The 25400-nt window shown below is 35.9% G+C and overlaps 1 protein-coding gene across 3 annotated transcripts in view; it reads right to left on the reverse strand.

The window, feature by feature from the left end:
- Positions 1-25400, reverse strand: part of FNBP1L (formin binding protein 1 like) — a 121039-nt gene that overhangs the window by 38946 nt on the left and 56693 nt on the right. For all 3 annotated transcript variants that reach the window (XM_041748233.1, XM_041748232.1, XM_041748231.1), the window contains exon 2: positions 15054-15169. In XM_041748233.1, coding sequence (XP_041604167.1) covers positions 15054-15169 — 116 coding nt within the window. The remainder of the gene's footprint in view (positions 1-15053; positions 15170-25400) is intronic.

A 25400-nucleotide genomic window follows, 5' to 3' on the forward strand; every position in this document is an offset into this window, starting at 1 on the left:
CCCAAAGAACACTTTCTACATAAGGCCACTGCCCTCAAGACCAGGAGCCAGAGGTGAACTACTATATATATGGGAAAAAAACACAGAAAGACAGACAAAAACAATAGAGGAATATGATCCAAATGAAAGAACAGGACAAAGTCTCAGAAAAAGGACTAAATGGAGCAGAAAAAGACAATCTACTTGATAAAGAATTCAAAATAATGGTCATAAGGCAGCTCACCAGATTTGAGAGAAGAGTAGATGAACTCAGAATTTGAACAAAGAGTTAGAAAATATTAAAAAAAGAACCAAGAGATGAAAAATACGAAAAATGAAGTGAAAAATATATCAGAGGAAACAGAAGAATGAATCAACAACCCAGAAGACAGAATAGTGGAAATCATCCACTATTCTATGTTCTAGATTGTCAACAGCAAAAAGAATTTTTAAAACAATAGGTTGGGGTGCCTGGGTGGCTCACTCGGTTAAATATCCTACTTTTGGGGGTGCCGGGCTAGCTCAGCGGTTTAGCGCTGCCTTCGGCCCAGGGCGTGATCCTGAAGTCCCCAGGATCGAGTCCCACGTCGGGGTTCCTGCAAGGAGCCTGCTTCTCCCTCTGCCTGTGTCTCTGCCTCTCTCTCTCTCTCTATCATGAATAAATAAATAAAATCTAAAAAAAAAAAAATCCTACTTTTGGTTTTAGCTCAGGGCTCAGGCCATGCTCTCAGGGTCCTGGCATTAAGCCTGGCTTGGCCTGGGGGGTAGGGGATGGGGTGGGTGTCCATGTTCAGTGGTGGGGAGTCTGCTTGAGAGTTCTCTCTCTCTCTCCTTCAGCCCCTCCCCCTCAAATAAATAAATATGATCTTTTAAAAAAATAAATAAAAATGAAAGAATAGGTTAAGAGGGTAACATCAAGCTTACTAACATTTGCATTTTCAGGGACCCAGATGGAAGAGAGAGGGGGGATAAATTACCCGAAGAAATAATATCTGAAAATTTCTGTAACTTGGGGAATGAAACAGATATCCAGGTCAAGGAAGGAAAGAAAGCCCATAGGAGATAAACCCAAAGAGGTCCATACCAAAGTACATAATAATTAAAATGTTAAAAATTAAAGAGAGACTCTTAAAGGAGGAAGACAAAAAAGCAATTAAGTACAAGGGAACAACCACCTAAGCCGATTCACTGATTTTTCAGCAGAGACTCTGTAGCCCACAAAGAGCAGCACGATGTATTCAAAGTGCCAAACGAGGGGGGAAAAAAAAGAAAAAAAACCTACAATCAAGAATATTCTACACGGAAAGGTTATACCATTCAGAATTGAAGGGAGATAGTTTCTCAGACAAACAAAAGTCAAAGGATTTCATCACCCCTAAGTGCCCATCAATAAATGAATGTATAAAGATGATGTAGGTTAAAAAAAAAAAAAAAAAAAAAGATGATGTAGGTCATGTGTGCACACACTCATTCCACAGGAATATTACTGTGTGAATATTATATAATTAAAATATTAATATTTTATGGCATCATAAAAAAGCACCAAATCTTGCCATTTGTAACAATGCAGATGAACCTAAAGGATATTATGCTAAGTGAAATAAGTCAGAGAAAGACAAATGCCATATGATTTCACTTGTATGTTTAATCTAGAAAAAAGGAAGAAAAATGAACAAACAAAACAAAACAGTAACAGTAATAAATACAAAGAATGAACTAGTAGTTGCTAGAGGAGGGGATGGAGGAGGTAGGCGAAACAGGTGAAGGGGGTTAACAGACACAAACTTCCAATTATAAAATAAGTCACAGGGATTTAAAGTACAGCATAGGCAAGAGAGTCAATTATACTGCAATAACTATGGAGACAGATGGTAACTACACTTATAGTGAGCACTGTTCAATGTATATAAATGTTTAACTCATTATGTTGTATACCTGAAACTAATATAACATGTCAGCTATACTAAAATTAAAAATAAATTTTAAAAGGTTTATTAATATTTAACACATTACTACACTAGCACATGTATATTATTTATAAAAAATTGTGAACAGTGTTCAGTTTTTACACATAAGCAATAAAAAGTTCACAGAGATCCTTGGCCTAGAGAAATCAACTATATAAAACACTTTTACATAACATGCTATAATAATAAGAACAGAGGGCTCTATAGAGGAGATTCTCCAGAGGAAAAGGCTGAAATTTTTGATTCCTTGACATACAGTGAAGAGGTGAACAAGAACTAGACAACCAGAAAGCCCTGGGGGGATTCTAAATAGAGAAGATCTAATATAGGAACAGAAGTGAAAAATTACAGCATTTAGGAAGAACTATGAATGAGTTCAGTGTTGCTGGAACATCAACTGTGAACCAAACAATGGTAATTAGTGAGGCTGAAAGGTATATGGGGGGCAGCAGGGCCCTTCTACATCATATTAAGGAAGTCTAAATAAATACCCTTTTCCACCAGTGGTTCTTAGTCATGGTTACCTGAAATACCACCAAAAATCATTTCTGTGGATGAATTAATTTATTAATTCAAACATGAGCAAATCTATGTGCTACACATTAATTACTTCAGGTACTACTATACAAACAGAAAGAAAGATGAATCTTAGCTACCAACCCAGTAATTGTGCATGACCTAGAGTCCTTTCTAAGAGAGAATTCAAAAAGATGGGGAAGAGATCTGAATAACTAGGTTAATTAGAACAGGCAAATACATAAAGACAGGAAGTAGATTAGTGGTTGCCAGGCCCTGAGGGAGGGGCGAATGGGGAATGACTGCTCATGGGTACAGGGGTTATTTTTTGAAATGATAAAAATATTCTAAAATTAAATAGCGGTGACAGTTTGACAACTCTGTGAATATACTAAAAACTATTGAACTATATACTTAAAAGGGTGAATTTTATGGTATGTAAATGATACCTCAATAAAGCTGTTGTAGGAAGAGAAATGGCTACTAGATATACCCATCTGCCATGAGTATATCAAATACAAGTCTAAAATGGAATTTATTTTCTTTATAAACCCATTCCTTTCTTATTTTAATGGTACTATCATCAACCTAGACATTTCAGCCAAAAATCTGGCAATCATCTTACCCTTGAAATCAAGTTTGGCAATCATCTTACCCTTGAAATCAAGTCTCTTCCACATTAAGGTGTTCAAGTCCTAGAGATTCTATTTCTTAAATAACTTTTTAGCTTTTTTTATAATAAAAAAGGAAAAAAATACACCAGAAGTCCCTTCTTCACACTTTGTTATTGCTCTGAATACAGATGTGTGAGGACAGGATGAAGCTGTCTGCAATATCTTGCAACCATGAGTGGGAAGATCAAGAAATTCACAATGCCCCCTGACATCACTAAGCACTAGAAACCCATTTCTAAACTTGTTATGTGGAAAGACTCCTATTTAGAAGATGAATGCTTCTTAAGTAACACTGCAGAACAGCTGAATAAAAACATCCAATAGAGAAATGCTGTAAAAACTGAAACTCTGAGGGGCACCTCGATGGCTCAGTGGCTTAGCATCTGCCTTTGGCTCAGGGCATGATCCCGGGGTCCTAGGATAGAGCCCCACATCGGGCTCCCCACAGGGAGCCTGCTTCTCCCTCTCCTTCTACCTATGTCTCTGCCTCTCTCTCTCTCTCTCTCTCTCTCTCTGTCTCTCTCCTGAATAAATAAATAAAATCCTTAAAAAAAAAAAAAAACAATAACTGGGAACTCTGAGGAAACTTCTGGGATCTAGATACAAATTAAGAGTTACCATGTAAGAGTACAATAACAAAAACAAAATATCTATCATTTGTCACTCAAATATTATTTACCAATCTCTATGCTAAGCACTCTATAATCTTATACTTACAGCAAATCTACAAGCAGGTATTATTAGCCCTATTCTACAAGACTCAGACGCATTAAGTAACTTGTTCATGATCAAATACCTAATAAAGGACAACGCCAGGGGTACCTGGGTGGCTCAGTCAATTCAGCATCTGACTCTTGATTCAGCTCGGGTCATGATCTCAGGGTTATGAGATCAAGTCCTGGGTCTGCTCCTCGCTGGGCACAGAGCCTGATTAAGATTCCTTTCCTCTCCCCTCTCCCCTGCCCCCACCTCTCCCTCTCCTTAAAAAAAGAAAAAAAAAGTGATAACACCAAAAGCCACCTCAAATCTGATTCCAGCACCTAAGATAGTTAAAACAGTAACGAATGAAAATGAGGCTACTCAAAGAAGAGAAGGTAGTTAATCTAGGTAGTTAATCTAGGAATACACATTTAATAGGGAAGGACAAACTGCTTGAGAAAAGCAGTAAGGACGAGCAATCAAGTAGATCAGAGGTAAACAAACTATAGCCCACCCACCTGCCTATTTTAATAAATATAGTTTTACTGGAACATACTATACTCATTCATCTATGTATTCTCTGCTGCTGCTTTTGCACTATAACAGTAGAGATGAATAACAGCAACAAAGTTGAATAGCTGTGACATATGGCCCAGAAAGCCAAAACTTTTTATTATCTGGAGTTTTATAAAAAAAAGTTTTCCAACCCCTAAGATAGATAACTTAGAAAACCCAAGAAAGCATATCACTGAAGATGAGGAATTTTTTAAGTTCTAAGAAATAGTTAATTCATCAAAGAACTGGTACACTGGTACCAAAAATATCCATGGAAGGTAACTGACTTTTAAGCATCCTGATAATGATCACTACAGTCTCCAACCTATAAATGTGTTGTGTTCTAGAAATTATAAAGTAAGTGATTTAAAAATAAAAAAGTCAGTAATTTTCAACCACAAATCCATGAATTACTTCAAACAAAAACAGGCCAAAATTGGGCAAAGAACATTCAAAGAGCAAGAAGTTTCACACTCTGAACCTATTTTTGTGTATCAACATTTTAGGCACTGTTTAGAACTCCAGATAACGCGGACATTAGTTGTTTTGCATCACTCACTAGCCTTCTTTATTTTTTGACAGCCTGTGGCCGGCACATTTCTGCTCATTAGAAAAAAAGGTTATTTTGTACATTTTTACCCCCTTGAGCTGGGCAGGACCAAGTGGCTAATTCTGTATAGTCTGTGCAACTATCAGATTAAAGGACTGAGGCCTCTTGCATTACCCTATCGGCTCTCCCATTCCCTGCTGAAGCAACTGTGGAGGCTTCAAGCTGAAGAAAACAGAAATGGTCTGGATTTTTGAGTTACCATATGGACTACCCTAGAGAGTTATCACCTGAACTTGTAGCTAACTTTGCATGAGCAAGTAAACTTTTGCTGTATAAAATCCCTGGGATTTGGTAGTTACTATTCCAGTTCTGCCTAGCATATCTGAAACTATAGCTCTCCCAATGTCATGTCTATGTAGTTATAGTGCAGCTGGCAATGTTATGGTCCAGAAATATTTATTTGATCCAGCCTCATTATTCCAAGCTAACAAAAGCCAATCCTAAAATTTCTGCTGTACTTCTTGGAATGACATGTTCTCTTTCTGCTGAAGCTAAGCTGACAAGACATAATCTTAGGTCCACCCTGTGGAAACAGACTACTTGGGAATTAAAGAGAGGAAAGCAAAACAGGAAAAGAGAATTCTTAACACTTTGCTGAGTACCCAGGTTCCTGAACTTTCCAGTCACATTAAGCCAATCAATCCTTTATTTAAACCAATCCGAGGGCAGCCCCGGTGGTGCAGCGGTTTAGCGCCACCTGCAGCCTGGGGTGTGACCCTGGGGACCCTGGATGGAGTCCCACGTCACACTCCCTGCATGGAGCCTGCTTCTCCTTCTGCCTGTGTCTCTGCCCCACCCCCCCCGTGTCTCTATGAATAAATAAATAAAATCTTTTTTAAAAAAATAGATAAATAAACCAATCCGAGCTGGGCTTCTCACTCTTAGAATTATGACTACCAGAGGTTAACTATGAAAGTCATAAGAGAGCTTAAACATAACATAAAAAACATTAATTTAAACCCTAGACTCTGAGAGGAAGAGCACATATATATAAGAGGGAAGGAGAAAAAGAAGAAAGTAATATAACTGTTACCTTTTGTGTATGCAGGGTTAGTCCTAAGCAATATATTTTTTAAAGATTTTATTTATTTATTTATGATAGAGAGAGAGAGAGGCAGAGACACAGGAGGAGAGAGAAGCAGGCTCCATGTAGGGAGCCCGACGCGGGACTCGATCCCGGGACCCCAGGATCACGCCCTGGGCTAAAGGCAGGTGCTAAACCGCTGAGCCACCCAGGGATTCCCCTAAGCAATATTTTTTTAATCACTCTTGCCACTCTTTATGTAAAAGTAACCCATCAATAGGTTACTCTTCCCAAACTTCAAGTATCCAGAGCCCAAAGAAACCATACACAAGCCATTAGACTACATTCAAGCCAACTTTGACACTAAAAAAACTAAAGCACAGCCCAAAATGTTTTGTTTATATTCTATCCACCAAATCAAAACAACTACTCTAGGAAAACATGTCCTGGAAGAAGACACAACAAATTATTAATTGTACTCACTTGCAGGGAGAAAGATTGGTAAGGGACTTGAATTTACATGTTACAATGATTATACTATAAAATACATAGTATTTTTATAATTTAAAAAAAATTTAATGATAAAATCATACAAAAATAACGTATACTCTCAAAGTAGCTGCTCATCTTTGGACCTTCTAAGAACAGTCTAAAGTCAACAAAAATTCATAACAAGTGTGAATGCTTAGTAAGTCCCATAAATCCTCACTTTGCATTTTCAATATGCTTATTAGATCAAATAAATCTCAGAGTATCTTAAACATGTAAGCGAAAAGCACTTAGGTTACTCCTAAACTAAAGATGTGTTAGGCAATTCATCGCTCTCTACAAATCTGCCTTTACTGTCAGTTCCCATAGGCGATCCTTTTTTAGTATTTTCTTCTCTCGTTTAACAAGTCCAGAGATTCTCCAAGGAACCAATTATGATAGCAGTTTATATATAAGACATGTTTTTGAGTAGGGTACTATAAATCAGGAGTTAAACGAAACACAAAGTTTTATACATATGCAATATATATCAGAGAAATTAAAATAGATGTCCTAGATACAATGGTACTTCATTTTTTGATATATGTGTTTTACCCACGTTTTCTAACTACCTTAGGATCATGTAGTCTGGATACAAGGGAATTAACATGGTTCACTGTTCCTCTCCAGTGGTTGGAGAAGGTTTCTAAATTTAATGGGCATCTCCAAAAATTACCGTATGCCATATGTATTCTAGTTATATCTGTGATATTAAATATCATATTACTTAATTCAAATTTAAATTGCTGATTTTAATCTTTTTGATCCATTCTAGTTTGTCATGTTTTTATTTATTTTTGGTTTTATGGAAAATTATAAAATATCTCAAATAATTTCTCAAAACTTTAATTCATTTTTATTAATATTACAGTTACATGATGGGAGTAAAGATATCTCTAGGATTTTTAAAGGCTGAAAATCACTTCTATACATTTTCAATCTTTCAACATTTGAGAAGCTGAGTTCTACTGCCTATTTAACAGGTCATCAATATCATACTTATCTGTAACATAGGATACAAATCATACTATTTCATCTGGCAGAAGGGTAGTAATAGATACCTGAGACTGATCACATCCCTCTTTTTTTTTTTTATTTTAAAGTTTATTTGTTTATTTGAGAGAGTGAGAGCAAGAGAGATCACAGAGGCAGAAGGAGAAGCAGACTCACTTCTCACAGGGAGCCTGATACAGGGCTGGATCCCAGGACCCCAAGACCTGAGCAGAAGGCAGACACTTTAATGGACCTACTGACCCAGGTGCCCCAGCATCCCTCTTCTTACTTACCCCTTCCCCTACATCTAACAGTTAACATGCTTAGGAGTTGCCATTTTAATACAAATGGCCCTTATTTGTGGGCCTGAATTAAGTGACCCAGAGATAGAAAACTGAATCTCACTGGGCCAAAGAATTTACTTCCTAGATTTTTTATGTCTTGGGACCTGATATAATTTTTTTTTAAAGATTTTATTTATTTATTCATAAGAGACACAGAGAGAGAGAGGCAGAGACATAGGCAGGGGGAAAAGCAGGCTCCATGCAGGGAGCCCGACGTGGGACTCGATCCGGGGTCTCCAGGATCGCGCCCTGGGCCGCAGGAGACGCTAAACCGCTGAGCCACTCGGGCTGCCCCGGGACCTGATATAATTTTGAGGCCAGTCTGAGTTGAATATCTGAGACATAAAACTTGACCTGTTGGTGATTGTATTTCCTGCTATACAGAGAAAGCCAGTATGCACTGAAAGAATAAAGGCAACCCACTAAAAGAAGCCCCTAACAAAATATTTGCTTATTTAAAGAAAAAACAACAGGCTCTGGGTGTGTTTCAAGTACTGATTCTTTCTCTGTGACCTAGATGCATTCCAGTCTTTTAATTAAAAAGTAAAATCAATAAAAGATATCAACAGGGGGATCCCTGGGTAGCTCAGTGGTTTGACGCCTGCCTTTGGCCCAGGGCACGATCCTGGAGTCCCAGGATCGAGGCCCACATCAGGCTCCCGGCATGGAGCCTGCTTCTCCCTCTGCCTGTGTCTCTGCCTCTCTCCCGCTCTCTATCATACATACATACATACATACATAAATCTATCTTTTAAAAAAAAGATATCAACAGATAAAGCAATAAATTTCCCATTATACTTACCATTTGAAGTGGGTTTGCCATCACTTACAACCATGAATCTTTTCTCAGATGGTGTAAAATTAAACAGAAAAGATATCCACATGCGAAAGAATAAAGTTATATAACCTTACCTTCCACTATATGCAAAGATTAATTTAAAATGGATCGAAGACCTAAACCTAAGAACACTACAAAATTCTTAAGAAAAAAATAGGAGGAAAGCTTCACGACACTGGATTTGGCAATGATTTCTTGGATGTGACAACAAAAGCACAAGCAATGAAAGAAAAAAATAAACTGAACATCAAAATGTAAAACTTGTGCATCCAGGGGATCCCTGGGTGGCTCAGCAGTTTGGGGCCTGCCTTTGGCCCAGGGCGCGATCCTGGAGTCCCAGGATCGAGTCCCGCGTCGGGCTCCTGGCACGGAGCCTGCTTCTCCCTCCTCCTGTGTTTCTGCCTCTCTCTCTCTCAAAGAAAAAAAAAAACAAAAAAACAAAAAACTTGTGCATCCAAGGTCACAATCAACAGATGAAAAAGCAACAAATGGAATGGGAAAATGAATTTACAACTCCTCTATCTGGTAAGGGGCTAAAATCCAGAAAAATATTTGAACACTTAAAAGTTCAGTAACAAAAAACCCAAATAATTTGAATTAAAATTAAGAATTGGACAAAGCATTTGAATAGCATTTCTTCAAAGATACACAAATGGCCCTCAAGCATATGAAAAAATACTCAATATCACTAATCCTTAGGGAAGTGCAACTCAGAATCACATTGAGCTCTTACGCTAAGATGGCAACTATCAAAAACAAAAACAAAGGGTGCCTGGGTTGCTCAGTTAAGCATTTGACTCTTGATTTTAGCAGCTTAGATCTTGATCTTAGAGGTCCTGAGTTCAAGCCCCACACTGAGCAAGGAGCCTACTTAAAACACACACACACACACACACACACACACACACACACAAACATAACAAGTGTTGGCAAGAAGGTGAAAAAATTGGAACCCTTAGGCATTGCTGGTGGGCATGTAAAACAGTTCATAGCCACTGAGAAAAACAGTATGATGGTTTTTCAAAAAACTAAACAGATTTACCATATGATCCAGAAATTCTTATTCTAGTTATACATTCAAAAGAACTGAAAGCAGGAACTCAAACAAGTATTTGTACACACATGTTCATAGCATCATTATTCATAAGAGCCAAAAGGTGGACCCAAATGTTAACAGATAAAGAGATAAAATGTGATATATACATACAATGGAGTAATATTCAGCCTTAAAAAGGAAGGAAATTCTGAATATGCTCCAACATGTGCAACCCTTATGTTAACTGAAACAAGCCCACTGCAGAAAAAGAACTACTCTATTTTACTTATGACTCATCTAAAGTAGTCAAATTGATAGAAACAGAAAATAGAATTGCAGGGCTGGGAGAAGGAAAAAAATGAGGAGCTGTTGTTTTTAACAGGTATAGAATTTTAGTTTTCCAAGATGAGTAAGTTCTGGAGATTGCATAATGGTATGAATAAACTTAAGGCACCCCAAATGTACACTTAAAATGACTAAGATGATAATTTGTTTCCCTTCTAAATACTGGATTCTTAAAAGACAACTACATAATATCTTCAAAGTCCAAATTCAAATAAACAGCTAAAGCTGATTTACCTGTATTTTATACATACAGAATAATGAAGTAAATATTTTACCTCATTTTAGTCACTGCTACATTATTCAAATGGTACAAAAAATAATTTGGAAATGAATCTACTTAAGGCATTATGAAAGAGCCAAGAGATTAATGAAGTGATCTACACAGCCAACACCGGTAACAATCAAGCTGTTCTTGCAGTTGTTTAAACAATAATAGTCTTTAAGTCCTTTAAGCTTACTATCAAAATATTTAATACGACTGATTTGAACTTTCTTTCCTATGAGCTTTGTGTTTTACTTGTTAGTTTGTGCTTTAACATTTAATACAAGAAAAAAAATATAAAACATTTTAATAGAAAAATCAGGAACAGGGTTTGTGATTCTCATTAAGGTGATGAGCCTGAGTTTCTTTACTAGTTAAATGAAACATTCTACATTGATTGGATCATTCCTCAACAGTTTACTGCTGGATGCTTGCTATAGGGAAAATACAGGTCTGAAGAATACAATGGTAACAAGTATCATCACAGTCTTTCCAAGATTAAGAGAAGACAGCAGCATACGTAAACTGAAACAGACAATCCAATAGTTAAAAACGTAGATTAGTAATTTGATGAATAATTAAGTTGGGGGGGTCTGAGGGCACGCAGCATCATTTTAGGTATAACAGAATGAAATGAGATAAAAATAGAGCTCTATGGTTCACAAAAAGTACAAGGAAGGATAGGAGAAGAATGCCAATGATCAAAAAACAAAATATCAAAAAGCTAAAATATGCTAATGATAACTACATGAAGTCCAAACCAAACATATCAAGAAAATACAGTTACATGACATTAAAGAAAAGGTTCTCCAGGTGTCATGGTGTTTGCTAAGCCATGAGGAGAAAAGTAGCTGAAAGGGTAAGGAAAATATTAAAGGCAAGAATCAGAAAGAAGTAAATTTAAGATTATGCTAATCTATCCCTAACACCAATTTATAATAGTTTATAAAAACAATAAAAGTAAAAAGTATTTATCTTAAATAATTAAAAAAACAAACTTTCTACATAAGGTTTAAAAAATACCCAAAGTATTCTTTTCCTTAAAGATTTTTATTTGAGACAGAGCAAGCAAGTCAATGAGAGAACACAATCAGGAGGGGCAGGAGAGGAAGAAGCAGGCTCCTCGCTGAGCAGGGAGGGTCCTGAGCAAGACCCTGGGATCATGACCTGAGCCCAAGGCAGACGCTTAACCAACTGAGCCACCAGGTACTCCACCAAGAGTTCTTAATGTCTCAAGAAGGAAATGAAAATAAAAAGGGCTTCTTGAAAGGTTATTTTCCTTCCTTAATGAAAAAAAAAATTTTTTTAAAGGAAGATAAAGAGGCATGAGAAAGTAAAGACTAAACAGAAAATAAAAACTGATTTTAGTTGGATTATTCCGTATCTAAGCCTATCCTAAATATCTGGGGCAGCTCTTAGCAAAATAACCTCATTACAATGATGTACATGACAAAAATGCTATCTAGTATGGACAGAAAGCAGTACTTTGACAAAGGTTCAGTATAAGACTGAGATCCTAATTTCTTAACTAAACTGAACAAAGATCATTCAATGATTTATTCATTTAACTTAAGAGTCACTCAGCTCTAGAAGTACCAGCTATGTTGGCCAGGTTTGGTTGGCACTGGTACAGAACATAAGATCAAAAGGAATTTGGAGAGATTTCTGTTCTGGTTAAAATAAGTAGCTATTAGGCTTCTATCATCCAATCTAGTTCTCTTCTGGTAATACCACACATTTGAACCAAAAAGGAATAGTTTAGGGTGGGAATAAGGGAATATAATTTCATGGAGCAATCTCTATGATGGAACTTAATACTGTAATTATCTTTACTAGAAAAATATAAAATGAGGAGCCTAGTGGCTCAGTCAATTAAGCATCCAACTCTTGGTTTCTGCTCAGGTCATGATCTCAGGGTCCCAGGATCAAGCCCTTTGTAAGGCTCCACACTCAGTGGAGTGGAATCCCACTCCCAAGTAGGATTCTCTTTCTCTGCCCCCACCCCAACCCCCCCACACACACCTTCCTCTCTCTCTCTAAAAGAAAGAAATCTTTAAAAAGAAATAAATCTTTAAAAAGAAATAAATAATAAATGATACATACCTATCATATCAGCTTCTTTTACTAAACAAATTTTAATCTCTGCCATACAAATAGTGTAAGTTTATTAAAAGAATGACCAATTTCATTTTTTTATGCCTACAAACCAAAAAGTATTTTACCAAGTAATTTGAAGTCATCATGTATCATCAATCAAAATGGACATGTCAAAAAAAAAAAAAAAAAAAAAAAAAAACCAAAATGGACATGTCTGTTGGTTAAGCAACAACTTAGTTTTGGCTCGGATCGTGATCTCAGGGTTGTTAAGATTGAGTCCTGTGTCAGGCTCACGCTCAGTGCAGAGTCCACTTGAGATTCTCTCTCCCTCTCCCTCCTCTGCTACATGTGCTCTAATAAATAAGTACATCTTTAACTTAATATGCTAGAAATGAGATCAAGTTAAAAATTAAATGAGGGAAATTTTTCATTTTTCACATGTGAATACATTTTTTTTAAAGATAATTAAAGTCTATCCAATTATTTATTTATTTTTTTATTATTTATTTATGATAGTCATACAGAGAAAGAGAGAGGCAGAGACATAGGCAGAGGGAGAAGCAGGCTCCATGCACCAGGAGCCTGACATGGGATTCGATCCCGGGTCTCCAGGATCGCGCCCTGGGCCAAAGGCAGGCGCCAAACCGCTGCACCACCCAGGGATCCCGTGAATACATTTTTTATTTCTATTTTAACTTTTCAGAAATCCGTAAGGCTTCTAGATTCTTGAGGGGTAAAGTTTCCAAATGGTAACTTTTGGATAGGTAAACTATCATCATTATTATTAATATACCAGTAGATTCACTGATTCCTATTTTCATATGGAAAATACCTTGTTTAAAAAAAGAAAGTAAATGGATCAGGAAATTAGCATGATGCCATTGTGTCAATAAATGTCATGGTAATAGTATATTATTATAAAAATATTATAAGTAATCTATTCAACATACTAGTCCATTCCATCTCTACAACCAGCCAGTAGTGACATACACCACCACTACTACTACTACTACAGTAAACATTTATCTCCCTACTTTCTGCCACCCACTACCTTAAATTTCATTAGGGTAACTATCCTCCCCCATCAATAGCTAGAAGTTAACCTAATATTCTCTGAATTGTTCAGGAGAAGCATATGACCTAAACAGGTTTAGCATGAAAAAAGGAGATCTTCACCCAAGTTTCTGGGCGAAAAAAGCTGCACAAGCTTGCAGTCTGCTGTCCTTCTATCCCCCCTCCTTTTCCTTCTTTCAATTTCTTCTTTCCTCCTTTTCCTTCTTCTCTCCTCCCCCCAGGTACAACAGAAAAGACCATCATTCTCCCCTGGAATGTGGAGATATGAACATATGAAACCTAGAGCTAAGGGGGTAGAAAATCCAGTACTGAATGGGACCTGAGGATAAAGATAACAAGGGAAAAGCAGAGCCAAAAAATGGTGCCTAGACACATATGACCTCTGAATCAAAATTTATGCACAATTTTAGTCATGTGTGACTGTGTTAGGTTAGATTTTTCTGTCACCTGCAATAAACCCGAACCCTAAGAACCTTATATCGGGGTCTAGTCCTTAAGGCTTCAAACACCTTTTTTTTCTTTTTAAGAGAGAGGGAACAAGGGGGAGGGGCACAGAGAATCTTAGGCAGGCTCCATGCCCAGCACAGAGCCTGATGTAGGGGCTCAATCTCAGGACCCTGAGATCATGACCTTAGTAGAAATAGAGTCAGATGCTTAACTGACTAAGCCACTCAGTCTCCCCTTAAGCTCATTCATTCATTCATTCATTCATTCATTTTTACCATTAAGTTCTAGCAAAAACTGTCAAATAATAGTCTAACAATGATTTTCCACTTGAATAAAATCTTAAGATAAATTCTATTTGTTTTAAGGCTAAAATTTTTCCTTTAAAACTGTTATCTTTTTTTTAAAGATTTTATTTATTCATGAAAGACACACAGAGAGGCAGAGACATAGGCAAGGAAGAAGCAGGCTTCCTGCAAGGAGCCTGATGTGGGACTCGATCCTGGGACTCCACCCTGAGCCGAAGGCAGATGCTCAACCAGAGCCACCCTGGCATCCCTAAAACTATTATCTTCTAACACATAATCCAAACATTACTTTCATCAGTAATATATGTATCGGATTTTTGACAGAAACACAGATCAGCACACTCAATTTCTAAGTTAATAGAAACTGAGGATCCAAGAAACTTAAAAAACCTTCAACACTAAAGCAAAACGTTACAGTTTGGAAAAACTGTATTACTCAGCTATTTCTTTTTCCTAGCATTTTGCTTCCTGATTTTAGGATTTTAAGATATTTCTGGAATGATGTCTGTTCATGATCTAGCTAGCCAATATTCCTTGTGGTACTAGCAATGATTTAATTAAATTGATCATTAAAAAAAAATCAGTTACCTAATTCAATCTAATTCTGACCCCCCAAAAAAAAAACCCGACAGAATTTACATTTATCTAATACTCAACTACTTAAAGATGTAATTTCAATTGAACACCAATAAAATAAATATATATGTATATATAAAAAGATGTAATTTCATTTCTGAGAACTGAAAAAACTTTAACTTACCTCAATTGTTTCGCATAGTTCTGTTCAATTTCTATCCTCTCTTTAACAAATTTTGCATATCTTTCCAAGAAGTCAATTCCCCATTGTGTATGCTTGTCTAAGCTGTCGAACTGATCCTAGAAAAGGAGGGTAAAAACACATTGATAAGTCTAAAATTTTATCCACAAGCATTTTATACAGCTTCTGATATTTATTCAGAGAGGTAATGAAGTATAAAAGGAAAATATCTAGGCTTTTCTGCTAGACTCTACCCACTTCATCCTTTAAGACCTACAGAGAAATAGGTTATAAATGCTAAATTTCTCATAATGCTAACTTCTTAGCATAATTCACTCTACTTTATATCTAAATGTCTTTACATATGTGGTTTCCCTGGACCCAACACAGTCCCCTCTTCACCTTTTAACAATTTACTCCTTGAAGACTTAGTTCAGGTACTATGGCTTCCAGAAAATGGCCCTCAATTCTCAGACTGGGATATGTTGGTCTTTCTCTGGGTCTCCAAAACTCCCCAAAGTTACTATCTTTTAAGTTTTTATTTAAATTCCAGTTAGTTAACATACAGTGTAATTATTAGTTTCAGGTATCCAGTACAGTGATTCAACACTTCCAAACATCACTTGGTGCTCATTACAAGTGCACTCCTTAACTCATCCCACACCCCCTCACTCATCTCCCTTCTGGTAACCACCAGTTTTGTTCTCTATGGTTAAAAGTCTTTTTTTTAGGTTTCTTTTTTTTCCCCCTTTGTTGTGTTTCTTATGTCGGTCTTTCTCTGACATTTCACTTAAAAAAAATGACTCCATCCATGTTGTAAGTGGTTAAGATTTCATTCTTTTTTATGGCTTTTTAATATATATTCACCACATCTTTTTTTTTTTTTTTAAGATTTTATTTATTTATTCATGAGAGAGAGAGAGAGAGAGAGACAGGCAAAGGAAGCAGCAGCCTCCACGCAGGAAGCCCGACATGGGACTCGATCCCGGGACTCCAGGATCACCCCCTGGGCTGAAGGGAGGCGCTAAACCGCTGTGCCACCCAGGGATCCCCCACACCACATTTTCTTTATCAGTTTATCAATAAACAGACACTTGGGCTGTTTCTGTAATTTGGCTATTGTAGATACTGCTGCTATAAACACTGGGTTGTGCAGATCCTTTTGAATTAGTATATTTGTATTCTTTGGGTAAATACCTAGTAGTGTGATTGCTGGATAATGTAGTTCTATTTTTAACTTTTTGAGGAACCTCCATACTGTTTTCCACAGTGGCTAGACCGGTTTGCATTCCCACCAGCAGTGCAAGAGGGTTCCGGGTTCCCTTTATTCCACATCTTCACCAACACCTGTTGTTTCTTATGTTGTTAATTTTAGTCATTCTGACAGGTGTGAGTGATAACCATAGTTTTAACTTGTATTTCCCTGATGATCAGTGATTTTGAGCATCTTTCCATGTGTCTGTTAGCCATCTGTAGTTCTTCTTAGGAAAAATGTCTATTCACATCCTCTGCCCATTTTTTAACTGGATTATTCATTTAAGGGGCGCTGAGTTTTGTAAGTTCTTTATGTATTTTAGATACTAACCCTTTATGGGATATGTCATTTGCAAATATCTTCTCTGATTCCATAGGTTGCATTTTAGTTTTGTTAACTGTGTCCTTTGTTGCATAGAAATTTAGAAATTACTATCCTATTCACTTGCCATACTCTGTGGAGGGCAGGAACCATGTTTTATCCAACTCTGAACTCCCAAGGCATAAGCGCCATGCCTTGCATCATTGCAGGCAGCCAATGAAGCTATATATAAATAAAATCAAATATACATCAGTTCAAGTTCTGGGCTCTGCATTTACCAGATGCTTGACATTGGGCAAATTACCAAGGCCTTCTGAATTTTTTCCATCTTAAAATGGGAGTCCCACCACACCTCAATAGGGTTATGAGGATATTATTAAGTGCTGTACAATGCATGATACTGACACATCACAAAGTATCACTGGTCCTGCAGAATTCTCTCAATCCTCAAAAGATAGTCCTTTCTGTTGCCTAAGAAACCACCATTTTCTATTCTTCAAGAATAATCTCCAAACTAATAACTTGGTGCTTTCTCCTTCTCCCATATCAAAAGTCTATAATGTTGACAAATTCAAAAATCATCCCTCTTCTTTATCTCTAATTGTTCTTCTTTTTCTAAATCACATGGATTAATAGGATTCGTTATTTACAAATAAATCATCTTCAAGTCTTTACCTTTTATCCCTTTCCCTACTTTAAATCATCTTAAAATTCTACTCATGAAGGTAAATTCTATCTAAATAGCAGAGATAGAATTCATCTGGCTGTCACAATTTGGTATTACTACTCTAATTCTATTCTTTCATGCAACTTTTTCATTATCATTTGGCCTCCAAAGTAGACTTGAACAGAGCAAGAGAATGCACTGCCCAGTAAGCTTAATTAGATTATTAGTATTTCCTGTTATAAATTAAATTTCCTTTCAAACTGAAAAACTCTCAACAAAAAACATTCCCCTAAAAACCAACAGTCTGAAGTTCTAACACTCATCCTTCATTTTTCCAAAATGTTTCAAAGGCTTCTTCTCACCATCTTCTTCATCAAATTTTACATTAACACTTCTTTATCTTCTAGAGAAAATCTTTGATTTTTTTAAAATTATAAACTATCCATAAAAAATTTAAATAACCATATGTGTTTAATCATAAATTATATAAACTATACCATTAAATTATGTAATTATGAAATTCAGAAAAAAAGAAATCTTAAAAAGGAAGTAAAACTGAAATGTTTGTTTTAAATAGTTTTTTTTAACATACTTAACAAAAGCCTTTGGGCCATGACTTTTAAAAATATTAACAATTTTAGTGAGAGCAATGAATTAAATATGCTTCATTATTTCTAAAATCTTGGTGTAATACTTAATGGTAGGGCGCCCGGGTGGCTCAGGTGGACTCTTGATTAAAGCTCAGGTCATGGTCTCAGGTTGTGAGATGAGCCCTGAATGGGGCTCCAAGCTCAGTGCAGAGTCTGCTTCCCTCTCCCTCCCTCTTTGCCCCTTCTCTCACTTAGGCATTCAAGTTCTCTCTCTCAAATAAATAGAATCTTAAAAATATATTTATATATTAATGGCAAAGAAATCTCAAGCCTTGGTTCCAAACTGCGACAATTAGTTTTTAGGGTTGTCATAGTTAGGGAAACAAAAGACTCACAAAACTCTAAAGATCTAAGTGGAAAAAATTCACTATGGACTGTACTTTCCAAATCCTTTTTCAATCTTATTCACCAATATGTAACAGTTTGTGTTAAAATTAGGGTAATAAAGTTCCTTGATGTTAGGCTGTTATTTTTACAAACTATTCAGAAAGCACTGCATCGTCATATTTTCAACACATAGGTTCAAACTCCACTGAAACTGATGTGATTTTTGTCTGTCAATTTGGCTAGGCCACATTGCCTATAATTTTGGTCAGATATTATCCTGGGTGTTTCTGTGAAGGCATTTTTTAGATAAGGTTAATATTTAAATTGGTGAATTTATAATAAAACAGAGGATAATCTGTTTTATTATCCTAAAGTGAACAAGCCTCATCCAATCAGTTGAAGGCCTTAACAGAACAAAGACTAATCTTCCCCTACAAGAAGGGATGCTGCCAGCTGACTGCCTTTGGGCTAAAATGGCAACTAGAACTCTTCTTTGGCCCACCTTGCAGTTTGGACTTGCCAAACCTGTAAAATCATGTGACTAAAGTCTATAAACCAATCAGTTTCTCTTTTTCTCTACACACACACTCACACCTGTCAGTACTAAAGATAAAATATTTGCTGGTCCATACATTATTCTCAGCAACAAAATTATATAATGATGGAAGCATTTCCAAACATCCATCATCAAAATGCTTTCTCCACAGCTCAAATTTCTTTGGAAAAGTAGCTATTCACTATTAAAATGTTCTGTAGTTTGATGGGACAGATTAAATTTTCTCAAAAATACTTGACAGGAAAGCATATTACTAACAGCTACTTATTAAAGAAATTGCAGGCAGCCTGGGTGGCTCAGTGGTTTAGCACCGCCTTCAGCCTTTGTCCCAGGGTGTGATCCTGGAGGCCCAGGATCGAGTCCCACATCAGGCTTCCTGCATGGAACCTGCTTCTGCCGCTGCCTGTGTCTCTGCCTCTCTCTCATGAATATAATCAACACATTTAAACAAACCTGTATGAAACAAAAATTTTCAGTGGTCCCTCCCCATTTCATTTGGAAATACTGTCAAAAGTCTATCTGCTGTATTGTAAAGGCATTGTTTTTATAAATAATGACCATTTTAATAAATTACCATAATAAAAATATGCTGTAATATCCTGTGACCTTCTGGCTTCACTTATGTTTTTGCTTACCAATAAATGATGAAGTGAATAAATTATAACCATATCCCAATTACCTTTCTAAAATCCCAGTCAATGCACTGTTATATCACTGGCTATAATCTGTTTTTCATAAAACTCTGTTTAGATCATTTACTATTATGAATAAATCATCAGGGGTGCCTGAGGAGGTTAGTCGGTTAAGCATCTGCCTTCAGCTTATGTCATGATCCCCAAGCCACACATGGGGTGCCCTGCTCAGTGGGAGCCTGCTTCTCCCTCTTTCCCTCCTTCCTGCTTATGCTCTCTCACAAATAAATAAAATCTTAAAAAAAATAAATAAATCTTCAACACATCTTTCCTTTAACTACTTTCCAAAAAAAGTTCTAAATAAACTTTATTATTGAAACAATCTTGCAAACATATACTGAAATATTAGAAACATCTATATCTTAATTAAACTATACAACCATGCTTTCATCATATAATTTTTTCTAAAATATTTCTTTAGGGGTGTCTCCTATGAGCCTTCTAACAGTATTTGTTGAGATTAGTTTGTCACCATGTTGTTTTATATATAACATGTGTTTTTACCACAAAAGGAAGAGTAAGTATATTCTTAGTAGCATGCTTTTACCATTAAGTCTAAAATCTAAAGAGGATTCCAGTAAACTCATGTTCATAGGAGCATTATTCACTCACAATAACCAAAAGGTGAAAACAACCCACACATTAACAGATAATGAATAAACAAATTGTGGTGTATACATACAACAGAATGCTACTCAGCCTTTAAAAGGATATTCTGACACATACTACAACATGGATGAGCCTTGAAGACATGCTATGTGAATTAACCCAGTCAGAACAAATACTATGATTCCATTTCTACGGAGTACTTAGAGTAGTCAAATACATAGACACAGAAATGTGGTTACCAGGAGCTGAGGGAGAATGGGGAGTTATTGTTTAATGGGTAGAGTTTTGCTTGGGAAGATGAGAAAAGTTCAGGAAATGGATGGTAGTGATGACTGTACAATACTGTGAATATACTTAATGTCAGTAAATTGTATACTTAAAATGGTAAATGTTACCTATATTTTACCACAATAAAAGGAAAGAGGCTTCCAAACATTTATCAACAAATTCAGTGAAATTTAGTAGACTCTTGACCATGTGACTTTAAATATCACTAAAAAAACTGCAGAGGTCACAATCTGCATTCTTATTTTTCTTTTTTTTAAATTTTTTTTAAAGATTTTATTTATTTATGATAGACATAGAGAGAGAGAGAGGCAGAGACACAGGCAGAGGGAGAGGCAGGCTCCCTGCAGGAAGCCCGACGTGGGGACATGGGGACGTGGGGACGTGGGACCCGATCCCGGGACTCCAGAATTGTGCCCTGGGCCAAAGGCAGGCGCTAAACCGCTGAGCCACCCAGGGATCCCCTGCATTCTTATTTTTCAAACTCTTGCTTATTCTGATGGCTTCATATTGTTATCTGATTATCGTAAGACACAAAATACATTCAGGACAAGCTTCATTAATAACCGTAACAGATCAGTAGCCATATTTCAAATAATCTCCTTATGGGAAACCACTTCTAGTCCATATGATCAGGATACAGCCATTGTATCTTTTTTCTTTAATAAACATTGTTAATAACTACTGTTCATATTTTTTCTCAAATGTATTAAGAAGATAAGATAAGCATCAGCCTTGCCATTTCTTATTGTTTTCCTATGCTCACATATTTAACCCACAATTTCTTTATTGGAAACTTTTAAGTCAAAAGCAAGACTCCAATGTCAATTCGTATTTAAAACACTAGTACAGTATCACAGTTGTTCTTTTTTAGATAACATACATAAATACAACTACTAAGTTCATTTCTCCTTATTTCAGTGGATCATCTTGTGTGCTCTACTTTGAAGACCCTTGCTTTAAATTATGCATTATCATCTGATCTATATCAAGTCCTCCCTAAGCTACTATATGGTCTTATGTTATCTTTACCTTCTCTTGTATCCACACAGAATTCTAGTTTTCTATTTTAGTTCATCACTTTCCAAGTTAAATTAAGAATATTGGTCCAGGGCACAGGGGTGGCTCAGTCAAGTTAAGCACCTGCCTTCAGCTCAGGTAATAATCCCAGAGTCCCCGGACAGAGTCCTAAGGAGTCCTGAGGATTGAGGTGGGCTTCCCCTCTCAGTGGAAGTCTGCTTTTCCCTCTGACCCTAGCCCCCCCCATATAAACAAATAAAATCTTAAAAAAAAAAATACTGGTCCAAATTTACATATCCCCCAGGTCTATTTCAAGGTCTTTCAGGATTCCTAAAGAAAAATCAAATCATCTAGAGAACTTTGTATCTAAGACCTATGTCAAATTTTTAATGTCATTCCTTTTTCCTCCAATACTCAAAATCATTTATGTTAAAATTCCACTGAACAGAACCTTGGACTATATAGATATTAACTCGCCAAAAGGTATTTTTAGAGTTTGTCACCATAACAAATGTTATTTTGCTCAATCAGAATATTAAAAGAAAGTATAGTAAAATTTTATTTTTCAGCTACTGAAGGTAAAGTTACTAACCTAAAAAATCTCTTTTGATAAAGTTTTAAATTTCTGTTTTAAATATTCAAAAATATTACTGGATAACTGTACAAGCAGAAAATTAGATAAGCCAAATAACTGTGTTAATTATATTTAACTAAGATCTTCATATACCCATTAAATAAACAGATCCCAAATAAAGGCCAACTAAAAAAACATACCAATCAATATTAAAAGGCAAGATAAAACATGAGATACACATTTGAAAGTGAAACAAAGTTCTCTTTTTTAGCCACTCTAGGGGGAAAAAATCTGAATTGAAAAAAAGTGGGCAACCCCGGTGACGCAGCGGTTTAGCACCGCCTGCAGCCCTGGGTGTGATCCTGGAGACCCGGGACTGAGTCCCGCGTCAGGCTTCCTGCATGGAGTCTGCTTCTTCTCTGCCTGTGTCTCTGCCTGCCTCTCTCTCTCTCTCTCTCTCCCTCTCTGAATGAATGAATGAATAAATAAATCTTTTAAAAATATAAAGAAAAAAAAAAAAGAAAAAAGTACCTCTGAAAGTCAGTAGTTTTAAAATAGAAAATTTTAAATACTACATTATATACACGTATTATAAATTATTTTTTGTCTCAATCCACAAACTGTAAATAAAAATTTATGTCACATATATATTTAATGTTATGACATTTTCTTTTTTTTTTTTTTTTTTTAATTTATGATAGTCACAGAGAGAGAGAGAGAGGCAGAGACACAGGCGGAGGAAGAAGCAGGCTCCATGCACCAGGAGCCCGATGTGGGATTCGATCCCGGGTCTCCAGGATCGCGCCCTGGGCCAAAGGCAGGCGCCAAACCGCTGCGCCACCCAGGGATCCCAATGTTATGACATTTAAAATGCAGAAGAAACACTTATTAAGTGTTCTTAAGATAAATTTAATCCATTGAACAAGATATCTGGATTTTCAACTAGACACATTAATTACAATACATTTAAGAGATAGTATAAACACCATAAACTCCAAACATTCAAAAATGAATGATTTAAATTCTGAAAGTGAGCAGAGAAAGGAATTTATTAATATTCATACAAATAATAAAAAGGCAAAGTAAATAGCAAGAGATCCAAACAAGATTCATGGCTGAAATGTTAAAATTTCAGTGAACAAAAAATGTCCACTTTAAATTGTTATTTTACCAGACATTTTACTTTTTCTCTAAGCAGAACTCAACAAAAGCAACAATTACAAAACTGTAAAAGAACTTCACCATAAAGTTGTCTCAGTACCCTAAATCTGAGAGACATTAGGTAACAAAGTACAAGTTTATTTTGCATTTTTATATATATACCAGTTTCCAAACAATCATTTGATCACTTCCTTTGTTAATAATGATATTAGTATTTTGGGGTGATTCAAGGACTTAAGAAATGTTAAAAGCAAGGATTAATAACAAAATTAACCTTATCACATAGCCTAGAACATACACAAGCACTTACTAGTATGCTGACTGAATAACCATTCTATTTGCTTAGCACTTTTGAATTTACAAAGTATTTTCACATACACTACCCAATGTTCCCTACAAAACCCTCTTGTGGACAAGGCATTTTATAACCCAGGAAACCAAGTTCCTGAAATTAAGGAATTGAACCACTCTGACTCCAAACTTCTACTATAGCACACCATTGTTTGGTTAAATAAGGCTAGTAATTACTGTTTATTAGTAAATAATGGTCCCAGACCCTTGATTTTATAAATATGGAAGCTAAGGCCCAGAATGCTTAAGTGATTTGCTCATAGCTGGCTAGCAACCAAAATGGGATGGGGTTAGAAAGATTATCTTCTAAATTCACATCCAGTTTTATATTCTTAATAAACAAATGAGTAACTGTTGTGAATACTGTTAGTAAAAATGATGCATTTCTTTCACCAGGAGAGATAACAGATGGTTTGATAAAAATTCTGGGTCACTGGGGAGCTTTGAGCACCATGAAAGGAACAAATTAAAAAATCTCAAGTTAAAAACTGCCTAACACACACACTGAATGTCTAAACTCTCTTTATAAGATCCCTGGTAAGTTGTTGAGTCTTTTTGAGTAGTCAGTCATACCATTAGTGGTCAGAACAACTCCAAAAGCATGACAGAACATGGCTGGACATCAAGGAATGCTTTTTATTAACACAAAATGAAATAGGAAACTCTTCTATCAAAAAATAAGAACCAATCATAAAGCCTTATGTTTAGTTTCAAAGCCTGAGATCACATTTCTCCCCAGTAATTGTCAGCAAATACCTTGGACTATATAGTGGAAAATGTCAGAAAATGCTCAAGATAATAAACTAAAGAAGTAAAATTAAGCAGCATCTGAAACCACCTATGGATTACAAATAAATAATATTAAGTTATCAAAAAAGGCAATTAGCCTTACTCTCCCATTCTCTCTACCTTTAGCATTGCTCTTATTTCTATGGATTTACTCTAGATTACTAGGTGAGTCCAACTTCTTCCATTTCCTTGCCTTCATTAATCCCTCACTTCCAACATATTCATTCTTACACAGCTTCTGTGAAATATGCTCTCTCCCCTCGGTGGTATGCCCTAATTAAATGTGATCTCATATTTATTTATTTATTATTTTTTTTGTGTGTGATCTCATATTTAAATTCAAGAAAGCTATTACTTTCTGTCTTCTTCAGGTACTGTTTTTTTTTTTTTAATTTTGTAAAATGTTTAAAGTTACTTTACCTTATTCATTTGGGAACACAAGGAAAACACTCGAAATTAAAGTTGGCATCAATACCAACTAACTGTCCACACTATTCAGCATAAATCATGTGTTGCTCCAAGATTCTACTGTATAGTGATGTGTGGTAATAAATAATAAATTTACTCAGTCACCTTACTTTTATCTATAAAATTATCTTTAATTCAATTTAATTAAAAATAAGTATTTTATGGATCACAAAATGTTAACAATTTTTTTCAGAAGTCACTATTTTATATTCAATCCTTGTTTTTCTAATTACTTTGACACAGCCTTGCATCCAAATTAAGTTCCAATAAAGTACTTCTGGTAAAGCACCAAGGGTCACAACTATTTTTTGAAAAACTTCCTTCATTAAAAAAGCAGAATAATGACTTTGCTGTCCTAGTTTGGGCTTACTCTATGGCTCTGATTTCTGCCAAAGTTTCTCCAGCACTCTGAATACCAAAGTACTACCAAAAACATTTTTAACATCTAACACAACTGACTTTTCTCATTCTTGGATTCATATGAAACTGGAAACTTTTTTAAAGTCTCATGGACCTAAAAAGCCAATTTGTAGTTCAGAGTCAACAATATCTACCCCAAAAGTAAACAAGAATATATTAATTTTAAGATAAACAACTGAATTATTTGGATTTGTTTCCTTGTGGG

This window comes from Vulpes lagopus, chromosome 3 (genome assembly GCF_018345385.1).
Source record: "Vulpes lagopus strain Blue_001 chromosome 3, ASM1834538v1, whole genome shotgun sequence".
Taxonomy (NCBI): Eukaryota; Metazoa; Chordata; class Mammalia; order Carnivora; family Canidae; genus Vulpes; species Vulpes lagopus.